General features: G+C 42.0%; 1 protein-coding gene across 1 annotated transcript in view; it reads right to left on the bottom strand.

Annotated features, from left to right (window-relative positions):
- Positions 1 to 16,284, bottom strand: part of RAPGEF5 (Rap guanine nucleotide exchange factor 5) — a 473,922-nt gene extending 457,638 nt beyond the window's left edge. The window contains exon 1 of the mRNA XM_082257324.1: positions 15,894 to 16,284. Within this exon, the coding sequence (XP_082113450.1) occupies positions 15,894 to 16,151 (258 nt within the window). The 5' untranslated portion in view covers positions 16,152 to 16,284. The remainder of the gene's footprint in view (positions 1 to 15,893) is intronic.
- Positions 16,285 to 17,855: the final 1,571 nt, after the last annotated feature.

Below are 17,855 nucleotides of genomic sequence, written 5' to 3'. Positions count from 1 at the left end.
ATTAAAACAAGTAAATATAATATACCTTCCTATTTATTTATTAATGATAGCAGCATAAGGATTAAAAATAGTTAATGTTGGTTGAGACAGTGAATGCCGGTTCACATTTGTGCGATGCGGGAACGCTTCGAATATACAACGTGTTCCCGCATTGCATCCACACTACAGACAGTTCACACTGCCATATGCGATACGCTGGGGGTGTCAATTAAATGTTAACGACGCCCGCAGATCATCGCATATCGCAGTGCAATCTGAAAGTTCGCACAGAATTGGATCGCACTAGTGTGAACCACCATGCGATCCGATTCTGCTGCGGACCAAAAAAAGGGTCCTGTGCGATTGTGGTGCGAATTTAGCCATACAAACTGTATGTCTGAATTTGCACCGCACAGAGATCGCATGTCATTTTAGGAGCAGTGCGCTCCGAATTACATGCGATCTCTGTGATCACACAAATGTGAACCGGCACTAAAAGATATACTTTAATTTCTTCCAATCTTGTACATAAATAATACTGAAAAAGGCTGGCCATACATTATACAATTTTCTTGCAATTTTCTGTACAATTTTCTTGAAATTTACCTTCAACTATGTAGTACAAAGGCCTGCCTAATTGGATACGATTGAAAGTGGTGTTTAGTTTTGACCTCCTATTATATGGTTTTTGGTAAATCTAACAGAAAATTGTACAAGACAATTGAACATGTACAGCCGGCCTTAAAAAAAAAGCACACACTGGAACCACAGTGTTTATCTCATGCCTATGATTACAACAGGTAACAATAGGGAAATAACCATAGCATTGTAACCTTAGGCCTTTTCACATGATCGGACTGATCGGGTCTGCCTGTCCGTTTTTTAGGCGGACCAGATCAGGCCATCCATTGACCTCTATGGGGACAGCGGACATGTGCCAATAAATACAAAATATATGTTCATAAAATGCCCCGCTACAAACTTTGATGAGTACAGCCACCAACTCACAATGTGGTTCACAATAAAGCTTCTGGAAAAAAATATGAGCTGGTTCTCTTCAGTTTTTCATTCACCTGAAATTTCAAGGTCTCTCCTGTCATCGACCATGCTACCATTAGGTCCCTTTCACACATACGGTCCGTTTGTCCATTTTTCATCCATCCATTGACGGATGAAAAACGGACATCAATGCATCTCTATGTAAAAAAAGATGATCATCCGTTTTCATCCGCTTCTGTCAATGTCCGTTTTTTGGAACGGATGAATGCCCTATTTTTCATCCGTCAAAAAAAAGGATTGGACAAAAAAAGGATGTAGACGGAAAAACGGTGGTAGTGGATGAAAACGGATGAAAAAGGGATGAAAAAGGACGAAAAACTGATACATTTTGACGTAACTGAACGGACCATATGTGTGAAAGGGGCCTTAACAGCTCTGCGCAACTCAAAACCAAATTCTATTTTTCGCATATCATATGTGTTGTACAGCTTTGCAGATGCATTTTTCTCTACAACATGTTAAAAAGAATGTGACAAAGCCACTTCAGGAAAAAAAAAAAAGAAACCCTTTCTTGGTCCAGTGTTGATGCCGCATGCACAGTTGTTGTCTGAAATTACAATACAAATACAATACATTACATCACTTTTGATTTTCTATTTTGTTGTACGAAAACTTTTTGTAACTTTAGTAACCTCTTTTATTTTCAATATGAGACTAGAACGCATAAAGAAAAACAAAAAAAAAAAAAAACGGACAATCATTAGTCCGATAATCTCATCGTGTGAACCAGGCATTAGATGCGCAGTTACACAACCCTACAATGGATTTCCACCCCAATCTCATCTCCCCTGTAGTCAGATAAAATCCTCACTAATTTTCTGCTGATGCATTCCTTCTAATGTTTATTGTATAGCCTCTTTTCTACTGCTGAGCTCATTAAATCTTTGGTCAGCCTAATGATATGAAAATGAAAGTTTTATTTCCAAGTATGTCTGCACCAGAAAAAGCAAACCAAGGCTTTCAACGCCGGTAATCAGTGCTAATGTGATTTCTTAACCTACTCTACAAATGATCTGTCATATTACTGGCTTAATATAATGACAGACAATTTCAGTAAAGAGATCATCACTAAAATAAAAGCCATGCTTTATCATAATTAGTGATCATCGCCCAAAACAGCTCATTCCTGTTAAGAGATGGGAGGAAATGGCTGTGTCTTCTGGGATAAAGAGAATGCCCATGCACTTAGATACACATAAATTAAATACACTAGAGTCTCATTTATGAAAACATCTACAGTATGAACTGTCTGTGGTGTATAACAACAACCAAATCAGCACTGCAAAATGACAGTGTGAAAAATTAAAGGGAGCACTGGACTGGTCGCTCTAATCAATACAGGCAGGTATTTTAAAAAAATCTGAGACTTTAGACTTTATAGTTATGACTTACTGAAGATGTCATTCTCACCTAACCTACCTTCCCTTTAAATATTTACTGAGGTTCAAAACAAATTAAAAAACAATATCCAACCTGAATGTGAGGGGACATCTGAACTTAACTCAAAGATAAGCTGTCACTATTTTTAAAGTCTAAGTTTTGTCAAAAATATTTTAAATGAAATCAAAACAAGGGATGTTACTGGGCCTAGCGGATCAGATTGGATGATAGTCGGGTGGAAACAGACAGACCTCCCCATAGAGAACAGTGGGCTATGTCTGTTTCCTCCCTGCATCAGCAGAACGGACAAGGACCTGTCATCTGCCTGCTCAGCGGGGATCAGCGGACAAGCTCCTAGCTGAGCAGGTGCATCCACTTGACAGTGTCCGCCCGTGTGAAAGGAGCCAAGTAGTTTGATTTACTAAAACTGGAGAGTGCAAAACCCTGTGCAGCTTTGAAGAGCAACAAATCAGCTTCTAACTTCAACTTGTTAAGTAACATTTTGACAAAAAAACCTGGAAGCTGATTGGCTACAATGCACAGCTGCAAGAGATTTTGCACTCTACAGTTTTAGTAAATCAACGCCAAAGTGTTCATAAACTGGCAGACCAGTTAACCAGCACTATCAGTATGAACAAATGTTTGATAAACCCAATTTCAACGTAGATTTTATCATTTTTTAGGAATGTGTGGCTACCTTTACTCACTCAGGCTGTATTAAACCCAAAACCAATAATGTAATATATTGCAGGTTACCAATCATTAGATTTGGTGACTGCATTAGATTTATTTTTGTAGACTTTTTCCCTCTGTTTCACCTGGTGATCTGGCCTGTAATACACCTCTTGTATTAGGGTACCTACACCCTGGATGAAGGAGCAACAGAGACACCTTTAGACAGCAGCATTATCAGTCGGGATGGGGGGGGGGGGGGGGGGTGTAGCAGATGTATAACAAATTGAAGCCAAACTCCAGCTGAAACTTTTTAAGCAGTTACAGCAGAAATTAGGTTCTTTTTACATAAATAAATTAAAACTGACCATTGTAAGCAACCCTGTCAGTGTTAAATTGTCTGTCTCAACCCTCTAAATGCTACATGTAAAGGACAGCTTGTTCTGTAATAAAAAATAATAATAAAAAAAAATAAAAAAAAGATTAATTGGCTGGATCACCAGGTGAAAATAAAAGCCTAAAAAGAAAATTAATGCAGCCACCACATGTAAGAATTGGTAAGCTGCAATGTAATAAATGTTTATTTTTGGGTTTAATACTGCTTTCAGTCTGTCTGGTGGAAAACAACAGCTACTGAGTGATCTTGAATGACATGAAATACCGATAATGCTCTTGCCCACTGCAATTTTAGCCTAGGCTGAGACAGCATAAAAATTTTTTTTTTTTTATTATTGGTAAGAAAAGTGTACTTTTTTACTCAAAAATACAATGCGATTTGTGTCTTCCCATTCATGTGAAGTGTATTTTTTAAAGAGAAGAACAAACATTTTCATAAACACTACCTGCATGTGTCAATGTTTCTCATGTATTTTTCTAAAAACAAACACCTAAATCATCAATACGGTACCCTGAACACCTGGATGACACTATAAAGACAACGCATTCTGCTGAAATTACAGCAAATATAATCTGCAAAATAAACAAATTATTCCACATGTAACAAAACATTTTCCCTCACTTGTGATAAAATGTGTTTTATTTTGTTTCATGTTCCCTGACTTGGAAATTCTTAATTGGAGCTGTCTTTACATGACAGTAATGAGCATAAATAGACAAATGTATCCACCACTTTGTTAATATAATACAAGAGAATTTCTCATCGTGCTAACACAGTTACCAGTAAGAACATCACAGATAAACTAGTTGTGTCACTGTAAGGTAATATATCATTGGGTCCTCTGGGATAGCATTAGGTAGAGCCAACTCAAATTACGGCTCAAGGGACAAAACTGAAGAATTCTATCCACATGCTTCCTTTTTAGGGTTATTCAAATTCTTTGTGTCAGTTATCTACCATGGCAATGACGGTAATCTTAAAGTGTATGTCCAGCCAAAACTTTTCTTTGTTTTGGTTTTTATTTGGGATAGAAATGGGAAGAATTGGGAGCCCTGTGCTGGGTTTTACTGCTATTTGGAGCGCCACTGAACGGATTTCCCTCACTAAGCTGCCCATAGACCACCAGCGGGCTGAACAAAAGAAATTCAACATATTCCTTCAACCACACTAACAGCGCAGATGGACGAATCTCCCTTGCCAGTGCCCACGGCTGTCAGAATATCCGAACAGTGCCTGCATCTGACTGAATACAGGAATTGTTAAGCCAACAGTTTTCCATCTGGCTTCTTGGGCAAAACTTGATTGTCCAATACACTTTTGTGGTTGGGTGGTGTTGACAAGTGAATGCTACATTGGGCAAAATTCAAGCCATGTATGGCGGCCTTTACTGTCCGGGTGACAAATGATTACAGAACAGAAAGTGAGAGAAGCAGAAAAAGGATAGAACCCTAATCAACTTTTATCGCAGTCTGTGCTGCTTCTGCTGATTTAAATGACTTTCTTTTTATTTAATACAGGTACTTATGTAGCGCTATCAATTTATACAACACATATATATTGTACATTCACATCAGTACCCGCCCCCTAGGAGTTTACAATCTAAGATCCTTAACTCACATTCATCCACTTTATTGTCAAAAGTTTTGGGACACCTGCCTTTACACGCACATGAACTTTAATGGCATCCCAGTCTTAGCCCATAGGGTTCAATATTGAGTTGGCCCACCCTTTGCAGCTATAACAGCTTCAACTCTTCTGGGAAAGCTGCCCACAAGGTTTAGGAGTGTGTCTATGGGAATAATAATATGTAACAATGGTTATTCAGCGCTGACCAAATATTAAACTGATAACCCCAATTAATTGCTAAATAGCCAGATAAGGGGACCAAAGGCTGCTGACATAAAGTGCATTCACCTAACACAACAAATGTTCAAGAAAGTATGAGGTATGTAGCGCCAAAAGATATACTCAATAAATTCAAACAAAGTGAATATCAAATGCCAAAAAATAAATATAAATAAATAAATCTATATATATCACAATCAAAGTGCAGGTGTTCTTAAATAATGTGATAATAAAATGATCCAGGTAATGGAGAAATTGGCTCACAAATTATAATGAGCCAAACCAGGAGGTGAGTGGCCATCATTACTATTAATGCACCAAGTCACTTTATGATATTTAAGCCCCAGCACTTGGTCACCTGACATCAGCACAGCACTTTGATTGTGATATATAATTATATATATATATATATATATTGATTTATTTATTTTTATTTAATTTTTGGCATTTGATATTCACTTTGTTTGAATTTATTGAGTATATCCTTTGGCGCTACATACCTCATAATTTCGTGTCTATGGGAGTGTTTGACCATTCTTCCAGAAGTGGATTTGTGAGGTCAGGCACTGATGTTGGGCGAGAAGGCCTGGGTTGCAGTCTCCACTCTAATTCATCCCAAAGGTGTTCTATCGGGTTAAGGTCAGGACTCTGTGCAGGTCAGTCACTTTCCTACACCTCAAGTTTGCTCATCCATGTATTTATAGACCTTGCTTTGTTCACTGGACCAAATCATTTGGTGGAGGGGGGGATTATGGTGTGGGGTTGTTTTTCAGGGGTTGGGCTTGGCCCCTTAGTTCCAGTGAAAGGAACGCTTAAGTCGTCAGCATACCAAGACATTTTGGACAATTTCATGCTCCCCATCTTTGTGGGAACACCTTGGGGATGGCCCCTTCCTGTTCTAACATGACTGCACACCAATGCACAAATTAAGGTCCATAATGACATGGATGAGCAAGTTTGAGGTGGAGGAATTTGACTGGCCAGCACAGAGTCCTAACCTCAACCTAATAGAACACCTTTGGGATGAATTAGTGCAGGGACTGCGAGTCAGGTCCTTTCGTCCAACATCAGTGCTTGACCCCAAAAATGTGCTTCTGGAAAAATGGTCAAACATTCCCATAGACACACTCCTAAACCTTGTGGACAGCCTTCCCAGAGGAGTTGAAGCTGATATAGCTGTAAAGGGTGGGCCAACTCAATATTAAACCCTACGGACTAAGACTGGGATGCCATTAAAGATAATGTGCGTGTAAAGGCAGTTGTCCCAATACTTTTGACAATATAGTATATATATATATATATATATATATATATATATATATATATATATATACATTCTAGGGCCAAATCAGACAGGAGCCAATTAACCTACCAGCATGTCTTTGAGAATGTGGGAGGAAACTCACACAGGGAAAACATGCAAATTCCAGGCAGGAAGGGTCATGGTTGGCATCCCAACCAATAACCCTAGTGCTGTTAGGCAGATGTGCTAACCACTTAGCCACTATGCTGCCTGTTTGGTAAATCTGTTGTCACCATGACAAGTAAGGAGAAAACTCTTTCATGGAGACCAGGGTAGCTAAAAATTAGGGTTCTAATCCATCCCTACCTTAAAAAGGAAAAAAGTTTTAGCTTAATATACCCTTTACCTACTGCTTGACAAAGCACCACTGACTACTCAGTGGGCTCAAGTTATATTTCAGTCTTGTATGAAGTTATCCTCCAGCTTCATATATCTCTTGATGGCTCCATCACTGAGATCTTTGCATCTTTTAAGTTCTAAGCTCCTAGCACCACTGAGGCTCTTTTTTTTACTACTGCTTTGTCAGCTTATTTTTTCCTTTTTGATAAAGTAAAGACAAAGGTGAGAACATCTCACATGGTCTCATAATGACAGCAGAAGGAGACATCTTGGAACTCTGGTGAAGAGACCTCACTGGTGGCTTCCAGTGGGTAAAAGAATCATGTAAACACTGACATATCAGTTTTTAGTTTACTTCCCTTTAGGAACTACAAAACCTATTACATTTTAAGGGGAAGTGAAAATGCCAATACCTTGAAAATGACTTTTCCTAAAATGACTAGTCCTTTTTTGAACACACAAAACAAATGACTACAGCACAACTGTCATACCATAAGAGGAAACCTGGTGCTAACAATGTTCCAGAAAAGCGTGAAATAAACAGAATTTGTAACAGTGATCAAATAAACATATCACAACTATGACAACCGGCTCTCAGACACATCTCTGTACTGGGGTGTGTGGCTATGCAAATAATATTCTTTACAAAGTAATAGTCATAGTCATGTTCAGCTAGAGATACAATACAGAAAAAGCATGGCAGACTATCCGTCATCATCCAACACTCTTGTATGTATGTACAGGTTCTGGACAGGGGAAATGAGAATGACTGAACAACTAGATACCAGTGAATGGTAAAAGAGAAGCATAGGACTTATTTTTTTAAGAATCATTCTTACCTAGGTGGATGCAGCATAGATTAGATGCTGCATCTGTCCCCCACATTTACCACATTTAAGAATGCAGGCATCCGGGGTAAAGCTGTCCGCATAGACCATCCTCCTCACCGCCGGCTCGTACCGCTATCAGTCTGTAGTCATGACTGGAAAGACTACCCTGCAGTAGAGCGATCTGAAAGCGAGGCTTGAAGTACTTGTGGAGCGCAGTGTGGAAGAGATGACATTGATGGCAGTGTGGAGGATGGTCTACATGGACAGCTTTACCCCGGATGTCTGCATACTTAGATGTGCCTGTTCTAATCAACCATGTGAGTTGATAAATATTGTACCTTCATTAAATGTAACCATATTGTTACACTAAGGCACCTCTCTTCTCTTTTATACTCAGTGGTGACATGACACTACTTGTATATCTAGACATCGCTTGTTTATCAACTCAAAATTTATAAAAGAAAAAAGTTGCTTGTCTTGCAAAAAGCTCTCAAACCAAATTACTCTCAATCCAAGGTTTTACTGTATAGCCAAAAAAAGCTTTGGCTTTACTTCTCCTTTAAAACTGATGATGAACTGTAGAAACATCAATCTTGGTAACACAGAGAGGGAGAGTTACTAAATCTGGTGCACACTGAATCTGGTGCTGTTGTGCATAGGAACCAATCAGCTTCTAACTTCAGCATGTTCAATAAGGCTTTGACAATAAAATCTGGAAGATGATTGGTTTCCCCAGCTGCAACAAATTCTGTGTGCACCAGTTTTTGTAAATCTCCCCCAAGCAGTTCTCATCTAGCATACATTAATAAGCTAGGTCAATTATTATTTTTTTTGCAAGGCCCAGGTTATGGAATTTATAAAGCATTGTATGGGTTAGGCCCCTTTCACACGAACGATCCGATTAGATCCACCTGTCAGTTTAGGCGGACCTGATCAGATCCTCCATGCATCCTTATGGGGCAGCGGAGGTCATCTCCGCTGACACCTGCTGCCATCCGCATCCGATCCTGTCTGTGAAATCCGGGCGGATGGAAACCCATTTTTCCTCTGATTCCCCCATAGAGAGCAGCGGGGCTCTGACACCTCCCTCTCCACACAAAGCGCAGCCACAGTTAGAAAGCACCCCCTAGGGACACATTTAACCCTTTGATCGCCCCTGGTGTTAACCACTTCTCTGCCATGTCATTAGTACAGTAACAGTAAATATTGTTAGCACTGATTACTGTAGTAATGTCACTGGTCCCCCCAAAAGTGTCAAAAATGTCAGTTAAGTGTCCGCCGCAATGTCGCAGTTCTGCTAAAAATCGCTAATCGCAGCCATTACTAGTAACAATAAATACATAAATAAATGACATAAATCTTTCCCCTAGTTTGTAGACGTGATAACTTTTGTGCAAACCAATCAATATACACTTATTGGGATTTTTTTTACCAAAAATATATAGCAGAATAAAAATTGGCCTAAAATTATGAAAAATTTTGATTTTTATTTTTTTTTTTATTGGGAATGTTATATGGCAGAAAGTAAAAAATATTGTTTTTTTTTTTTTTCAGAATTGTCGCTCTTTTTTTTGTTTATAGCGCAAAAAAAAAAAAATCACAGAGGTGATAAAATACCACCAAAAGAAAAGCGCTAGCTGTGGGGAAAAAAAAGACATAAATTTTATTTGGGTACAGCGTTGCACAAACGCGCAATTGTCAGTTAAACTAATGCAGTGTCATATCGCAAAAATTTGCCTATTTATTAAGGAGGTAAATCCTTCGGTCTAGAAGTGGTTAACAGGAATCAAATGATTTCTCAGCCTTAAAGCAGTTGTTGGGTCTAAAGTTAAAAAAATTTTAATTCAGCGGCTACAAAAATTTATGCTGCTGACTTTTAATAATAGGACACTCAACTGCCCCAGGATCCAGCGATGTCCTCACCTGGTCAGTTTCTTCAACGGGCTTCAGTTCCTGGCATACTAACTGTGGGCAGCCAGCTGTGACTGCATGCTCTGCATGCGCAAGCTGTGTTGCACTATTTGATTGGTCCGGCAGCTTTCTGGGACCTATAATATGTCCAAGAAGGCTGTGGGGACCACAGCAATCTGACCAAAAGTAGGGGAGCAGGTAACTAAAAATCAGGTACACGCTCCCCCTGCAAAAAAAAAAAAAATGATGTCCCAAATGTTAGGGGACAGGAGGAAGAAGAGTAGAATTTCCCCTTTTGGATGAAGTTCCACTTTAACATGTCGATTTTATGATTTCTAAGATTAACGTGTACACTTTAGGCAGACCAAACACAAAGATAAGCAATCCAATTAAGATCCTTTTGTTTTAAACAATCTTTTCATTGAATTACTTTTGATTGCTCAACACAACAATTAATTATTTGGCTGAATTTCATTGTATTTATTACCAGGACTGGGAGATCCTTTACTAAAAAAAGTGCGCATATGTTGATCAAAATACCCATCTGGTGCCATCAATTTTCATAGGATATGAGTCTTTGCTCAAAATGATCACTGTATTGAATAATGACATTGTTGTGTAGATGGCCATAATAATGGATAAAACATAATTTGGAAGATCAGTGCCCTGGTTGTAAATGGGTCACATGGGAATAAATGGAATGGTTGATCAATGACCACATACAAGAGCAGAGGTGGTAAGTGTGCAGTTATGTTTTCCATCCTGTTTTATAGCTGTGATATGCATCTGGTGTTATAATCATCTGTGCCCAAAAGGCAGCCAATTCCCATCAGATTATGGGTGAGGTTAGCAGGGCACTCATAGTACCTATATCTTTTAAATGTAAAAAAAAGCCCTCTGTGTTTCTGAAGGCCATTCCAAACTGCTGCACACATTCCTGCTTGAGCTATCGCTGCAGTACAGTCAACCAGATGCTCACTGTTAATATTTTCCCCAAAATTGGCTACTGTCTGGGGTGTCTGTAAAGTGCTGCCCTTCTGCTATGGACTGCTGCAAACATGCAAGTCTGCAGCACAATTGTTCATTAAAAAGATTATTGGCATCTGCATTGGTAGGGTCTGTAGGTATCTCAAGATGAGGAACTTCAAAATACATTGCAAGTAGCAGCTCTAACAAACTGCCTAATACACTGGGACAGGCCCAAGGGAACCACAATGCAGACAGATTCCTTGAAATATATGTAAACCCAATCACTAAAATCTCATAAAAGCTTTAACACAGGGTTTTACAAATTACGGCCCTCCAGCTGTTGCAGAACTACACATCTTATGAGGCATTTGAAACTTTGACAGACATGACTAGGTGTGATGGGAATTGTAGTTCCTGAAAAACTGGAGGACCATAGTTTGAGGATCCCTGCTTTAACATGTTAAAATAATTTCAGGTGTCATTTTCTAAATGGTAAAATATGAAGCTTTCATTAGAAAAATACCCGATGATCCTACCATAAAGGTTCTTTTTTAGGCCCTTCCTGTTATGGGGTGACAACATTATGTCTCTGACTCTCAGTGTCTCTGACTCTCAGTGTCTCTGACTCTCAGTTATATTCTCAACAAGACTACAAGTGGCCTTTTCATTACATCAGTATGGTCAACTTGAGCTTCAGAAAGCACATCCTGAGAAATACCTTGCAGCCATCACTGGAGTGTATGGATGTAGACGGGAAATAGAAGCAAAGGGGCTGCAGGAGACCAGCAGCCTTGAGACATAACAAAGGATGAAATGATTTACAATACACGATGCAAACTAAATGCAAATCAGGATTTCAACATACTGCAACAGTCAGATGCGGCATAAGAAGCTCCAGTCAGACCTCAATCAAATGAACAGAAAAAGACTGGGGTGTGGGTAACTGATGCGAAAGGAAGGTCATTGTAGTGTGTTAATGGTTGTAAATGTAATACTGGTGTACTTTCATGGTGCAAATGAATACCGCACATGGCTAATTCCAGTAAGTAAGAAGTGCTGGCATACTGCTAGTGCAATAAAACAGGCACTTTAGAATATTCTATAATAGATGAATGCAGTCCAGTGTCACATGTAAGGAAATGAAATCACAGACCCAGGGACTGAGTCATTGCAAAGACACATTTTGTATGTGGCTAAGTGATATTCCTCTTCGGGCAGATATAGGCAAAACAGTAACAGAAATGTAAAATAGGAGCAAGGAAGGTTTTACATGTAAATTTAAAAATGTTATTGTGATGCAACATCCAGTACACAATGTATTCTTATTAGTTGTTATGGGTTGTAGTAATGGAAGATGGATGCTGATTAGCAGTTATGAGTTGCTGCAGTGTGTCCTTTGCTTTATCTGATAAAGACCATGCTGAGTGCTGAGTAGCCTTGAGGATAATTGGATGGATTTGCTTTGATGAAGCCATTGCTGTGTACTACTATACTGCTCATGAGTTCAGAATTATATGGAACATTATATGGGTTCATCCTAGAGTCACTGACATACTTCATTATCTTACACTGGTGTAAAGGAGCAATGGGCACCGCTGATGGTAAGTATTGTAATGTAAGGAAGAGAGTGCACTACCATGATCTGTCCAACACCCCCCAGTGTCTCAAAGGGCCACAAATCCTTATACACCCAACAGGCCAATGTACTTTACTGTATTTCTATTTATTTATTTGCAGACTCAGCTGTTTCTGTTTAATTGCTATTAGAAGCACTCCTCCCAAAATTAATATTCCAGTTATAAATAGATGCTGATGAGTTGAATACATTTAGAAGCTTCTCAAGGGCTATAAGGAAAAGGTCTCTCAGATAAAGATTCTGTCTCTGTCCATGGCTGTCATGACTTTTCTATCACCCAATGTACTATAAAAGGGTCTCATTGCTCCTGCTGCACTCTGTAAAAGATCCAGTGAACCTCCCTTGTAATGGCCACAGCAGGTAGACAAGACCTGCATGAGTCAAGATCCCACTGCTGGAGTCCATGAAATGAACTTCTGAATTATTCAACAAGGTGGAATCTAGCAAAAACATGAAGCATCTGCTTTGGGCGCAATGAACACGTCATTTTTAACATCCACATTACAATTACTGGAGCGAACGCTAACAGGCAGAGGACAGAATGAGAGAAGGTTAGCTTTGCAAATCGGGGGCATTTTTGGGAACAAACCTTTACATCCTAAGGAGAGGTTTATCCTTTAAAACAAGGATAACTGCAATGATGCAGCCACTAAGAAAACAATAATGGAAGTACAGGACCACTGTACACTGTCTGCAGTAGAAATGGATGGGATGGTCTGACATGATTTACTGGAGTAAAAGAAACATGGAGGGGGTGCCACTGCTGACTTCTGAAACAGTAAATTACCCAATTGTCTCCTATTTCAATACCGAGACTGAGATGGAACAACATGCAGCTACTAAAGTCAGCACTCGTGATCCACTAATTTATTCAAGGTATTGAAGCCTTCAGGTCAACATGACAGTCAGAAAATTAGCATTTTCAAAAGGAGAGTTCAGCAGAGGCCGGATTTTTGTCAATATAGGTGTCCTATATTACTATATTACTAAACACAGTACACTGGTATGTGGCTTCTGGTGAACATGAATCAAGCCACTGACACCCAATGGGACTCGGTGCTGAAAACAATATCTTTAAAGACCAACAAAATGATACAATCTGTTTTTTTTTCTCACAATAAGTATTAAAAATACATATAATAAAACATTTCCTCATTTTTTTTTTCACAATATTAACCTTCCAATGGTCTCCTGAGGAAGCAAAGTGTTGATAGAAGAAGGCTGCTCCCTTCCATTACCAATGGACTTATGGACATATTATGTACCCATCTCAGGGAGTCTGCTGGTCATATATGGAATCCTTCTATTTTATGTATTTTTAGTACTTATTGTATAAACAAAAATCTGATTTTATTGTATTGGTGGTCTTAAAAAATATAATTTCTAGCACCCTTTAAAGTCCCTTCAGGTGACTATGACTTTATTAATATTAGGAATATTGGGACTTATCCAGCAGCTCAGTGGGTGTGAATGTAATCCTGGTGAAGGTAAAGAATTGGTGAATATAATAAACTAGTACATGTCTCCTTGTGTGAAGCTGGACATACCCTAAAAGAATCTCACACATGATTGGACGGATGTATGCTGATGAATCCGGTCATTCTTCATACATGCTCAGAATATCACATCATTCTGACAATATCTGTAATGTGTGCCATTGTCTGCCTGTCAGATGCCAGCCTGGGCAATCCATGCCCACTGGAGATCTGATACCAGTGTACAGTAATGGGGGGGGGGGGGGGGCATGCAGCTCAAAGTGTATATATGGAGGACACAATGAAGTACTGCCGAGCCAAGACAAGAACAGACATCACTGCTTGTTGCTTCCAGCTACAGTGTGATTGCAGTGGGTGTGCTGTGTGTAATGTAAATATATGGGCTGAGCTGGCACGCTGCTCCTTCTCTTTTTTCTGGCATGGTGAAGACAAACACAATATTTGAATACGGTGTAAATAAATGGGGGGGGTGGGGGAGGGGGCTGGAAGGCGACCTGGACACATCAAGTGACAGTGTACTCTGGGGACATGAACAGGAGACACCGGGGTCCTGAACAATGTACACCGGGGACATGAACAGGAGACACCGGGGTCCTGAACAATGTACACCGGGGACATGAACAGGAGACACCGGGGACATGAACAGGAGACACCGGGGACATGAACAGGAGACACCGGGGACATGAACAGGAGACATCGGGGTCCTGAACAGTGTACACCGGGGACATGAACAGGAGACACCGGGGACATGAACAGTGTACACCGGGGACATGAACAGTGTATACCGGGGACATGAACAGTGTACATAGAGGACATGAACAGTGTACATAGGGGACATGAACAGTGTATACCGGGGACATGAACAGGAGACACCGGGGACATGAACAGTGTACACCGGGGACATGAACAGGAGACACCGGGGACATGAACAGAAGACACCGGGGACATGAACAGGAGACACCGGGGACATGAACAGTGTACACCGGGGACATGAACAGTGTACACCGGGGACATGAACAGTGTATACCGGGGACATGAACAGTGTATACCGGGGACATGAACAGTGTACATAGAGGACATGAACAGTGTACATAGGGGACATGAACAGTGTACACCGGGGACATGAACAGTGTATACCGGGGACATGAACAGTGTACATAGGGGACATGAACAGTGTACACAGGAGACATCGGGGTCATTAACAGTAGACATCGGGGACATGAACAGGAGACACCGGGGTCCAGAACAGTGTACACCGGGGACATGAACAGTGTACATAGGGGACATGAACAGGAGACACCGGGGATATTACCATAAGACACTGGGGACATAAACAAAGTACACCAGTGACATGAACAGGAGACACCGGGGAAATACTGCAAATCATATTCACCGGCTGACTCCTCACAAGGTGGGAAACCCGGAAACACACCAACATACTGCTCCCTAGGTGAATGTACAGGATACACCAATATACTGCTCCCCGGGTGAATGTACAGGATACACCAATATACTGCTCCCCGGGTGAATGTACAGGATACACCAACATACTGATCCCCGGGTGAATGTACAGGATACACCAACATACTGATCCCCGGGTAAATGTACAGGATACACCAATATACTGCCCCCCGGGTGAATGTACAGGATACACCAATATAGTGCTCCCAGGGTGAATGTACAGGATACACCAATATACTGCTACCCGGGTGAATGTACAGGATACACCAATATACTGCTCCCCGGGTGAATGTACAGGATACACCAATATACTGCTCCCCGGGTGAATGTACAGGATACACCAATATACTGCTCCCCGGGTGAATGTACAGGATACACCAATATACTGCTCCCTGGGTGAATGTACAGGATACACCAATATACTGCTCCCTGGGTGAATGTACAGGATACACTGACAGCACACGGAGCTATGGGTCATACAGTGAATGGTGAATATGTAAATAATTCTATTTATGAAGTGAATGGTGAATATCTCTCACAGGCACACCGCTGTACAGATGAATAGAGGGCACACACTGGAACCCAGTCGGACCCCCGGCACACTGCGGGCACTCACCGCTCCATTGGCGGGATTGGTGTCTTCGTGCTCGGACAGGGCAGGTGACGGTCCATAGACGGAGCTCCGTCTCCTCAGGCTCAGGCCGCTCCTCAGCAGGGCCGGTAGTTCCCTCAGCTTGTGCTTCAGCTGCGCTTGTTGCTCGCGGACACTGCGGCTCCGGCATAGGGCAGGGATGGCGGCTCCGGCGGGGGACACACCGACTCCGCTGCTCTCCGGCTGCATCTTCCCGCTTCTCACCTGCCACCCCGCAGTCATACTGCCTCTACCGTGCGGGACATGATGGTGACAGGCTCTGTGCTCGGTGCTCGGTGTGTGCGGCGGCGGGCGGGCTCCTCAAGCCTCACCTACTATTGTCACACGACGCATCTCCACAAACACACCCCGACCGACTCTGTACGGGGGAGGGGGGGACTGCACCGCTACGGCTATCACAGCCCACTCTGCTCATTCACCTCCTATCACTGCATTCACCTGGGGCCACACTGCTCATTCACCTCCTATCCCTGCATTCACCTCCTATCCCTGCATTCACCTGGAACCACACTTCTCATTCACCTCCTATCCCTGCATTCACCTGGAACCACACTTCTCATTCACCTCCTATCCCTGCATTCACCTGGAACCACACTTCTCATTCACCTCCTATCCCTGTATTCACCTGGAACCACACTTCTCATTCACCTCCTATCCCTGCATTCACCTGGAACCACACTGCTCATTCACCTCCTATCCCTGCATTCACCTCCTATCCCTGCATTCACCTGGAACCACACTGCTCATTCACCTCCTATCCCTGCATTCACCTGGAACCACACTGCTCATTCACCTCCTATCCCTGCATTCACCTGGAACCACACTTCTCATTCACCTCCTATCCCTGTATTCACCTGGAACCACACTTCTCATTCACCTCCTATCCCTGCATTCACCTGGAACCACACTGCTCATTCACCTCCTATCCCTGCATTCACCTCCTATCCCTGCATTCACCTGGAACCACACTGCTCATTCACCTCCTATCCCTGCATTCACCTGGAACCACACTGCTCATTCACCTCCTATCCCTGCATTCACCTCCTATCCCTGCATTCACCTGGAACCACACTGCTCATTCACCTCCTATCCCTGCATTCACCTCCTATCCCTGCATTCACCTGAAACCACACTTCTCTTTCACCTCCCCTCGCTGCATTCACCTGGAACCACACTGCTCATTTACCTGGAACCACACTGCTCATTCACCTCCCCTCACTGCATTCACCTGGAACCACACTGCTCATTCACTTGGAACCACACTGCTCAATCACCTCCCCTCACTGCATTCACCTGGAACCACACTGCTCATTCACCTACCGTCACTGCATTCACCTGGAACCACACTGCTCTTTCACCTCCCCTTATTGCATTCACCTGGAACCACACTGCTCAGTCACCTTCACCCACTGCATTCACCTGGAACCACTCTGCTCATTCACATGGAACCACACATTGCTGATTCGCCTCCCTTCACTGCATTCACCTGGAACCACACTGCTCATGCACCTCCTGTCACTGCATTCACCTGGAACCACACTGCTCATTCACCTGGAACCACTCTGCTCATTCACATGGAACCACACACTGCTGATTTGCCTCCCTTCACTGCATTCACCTGGAACCACACTGCTCATGCATATCCTGTCACTGCATTCACCTGGAACCACACTGCTCATTCAACTCCCGTCACTAAATTCACCTGAAACCACACACTGCTCATTCACCCCCCCCCCCCCCCCCGTCACTGCATTCACCTGGAACCTCACTGCTCATTCACCTCCCCTCACTGCATTCACCTGGAACCACACTGCTCATTCACCTGCAACCACTCTGCTCATTCAACTCCAGTCACTGCATTCACCTGGAACCACACACTGCTGATTTATCTCCCATCACTGCATTCACCTGAAACCACACACTACT

The sequence above is a fragment of the Pelophylax lessonae genome (assembly GCF_965119305.1).
Source record: "Pelophylax lessonae genome assembly, chromosome: 5".
In the NCBI taxonomy this organism is placed as follows: domain Eukaryota; kingdom Metazoa; phylum Chordata; class Amphibia; order Anura; family Ranidae; genus Pelophylax; species Pelophylax lessonae.
The sequence above is the reverse complement of the archived record's forward strand: the minus strand, read 5'-3'. Positions and strand labels throughout refer to the sequence as shown.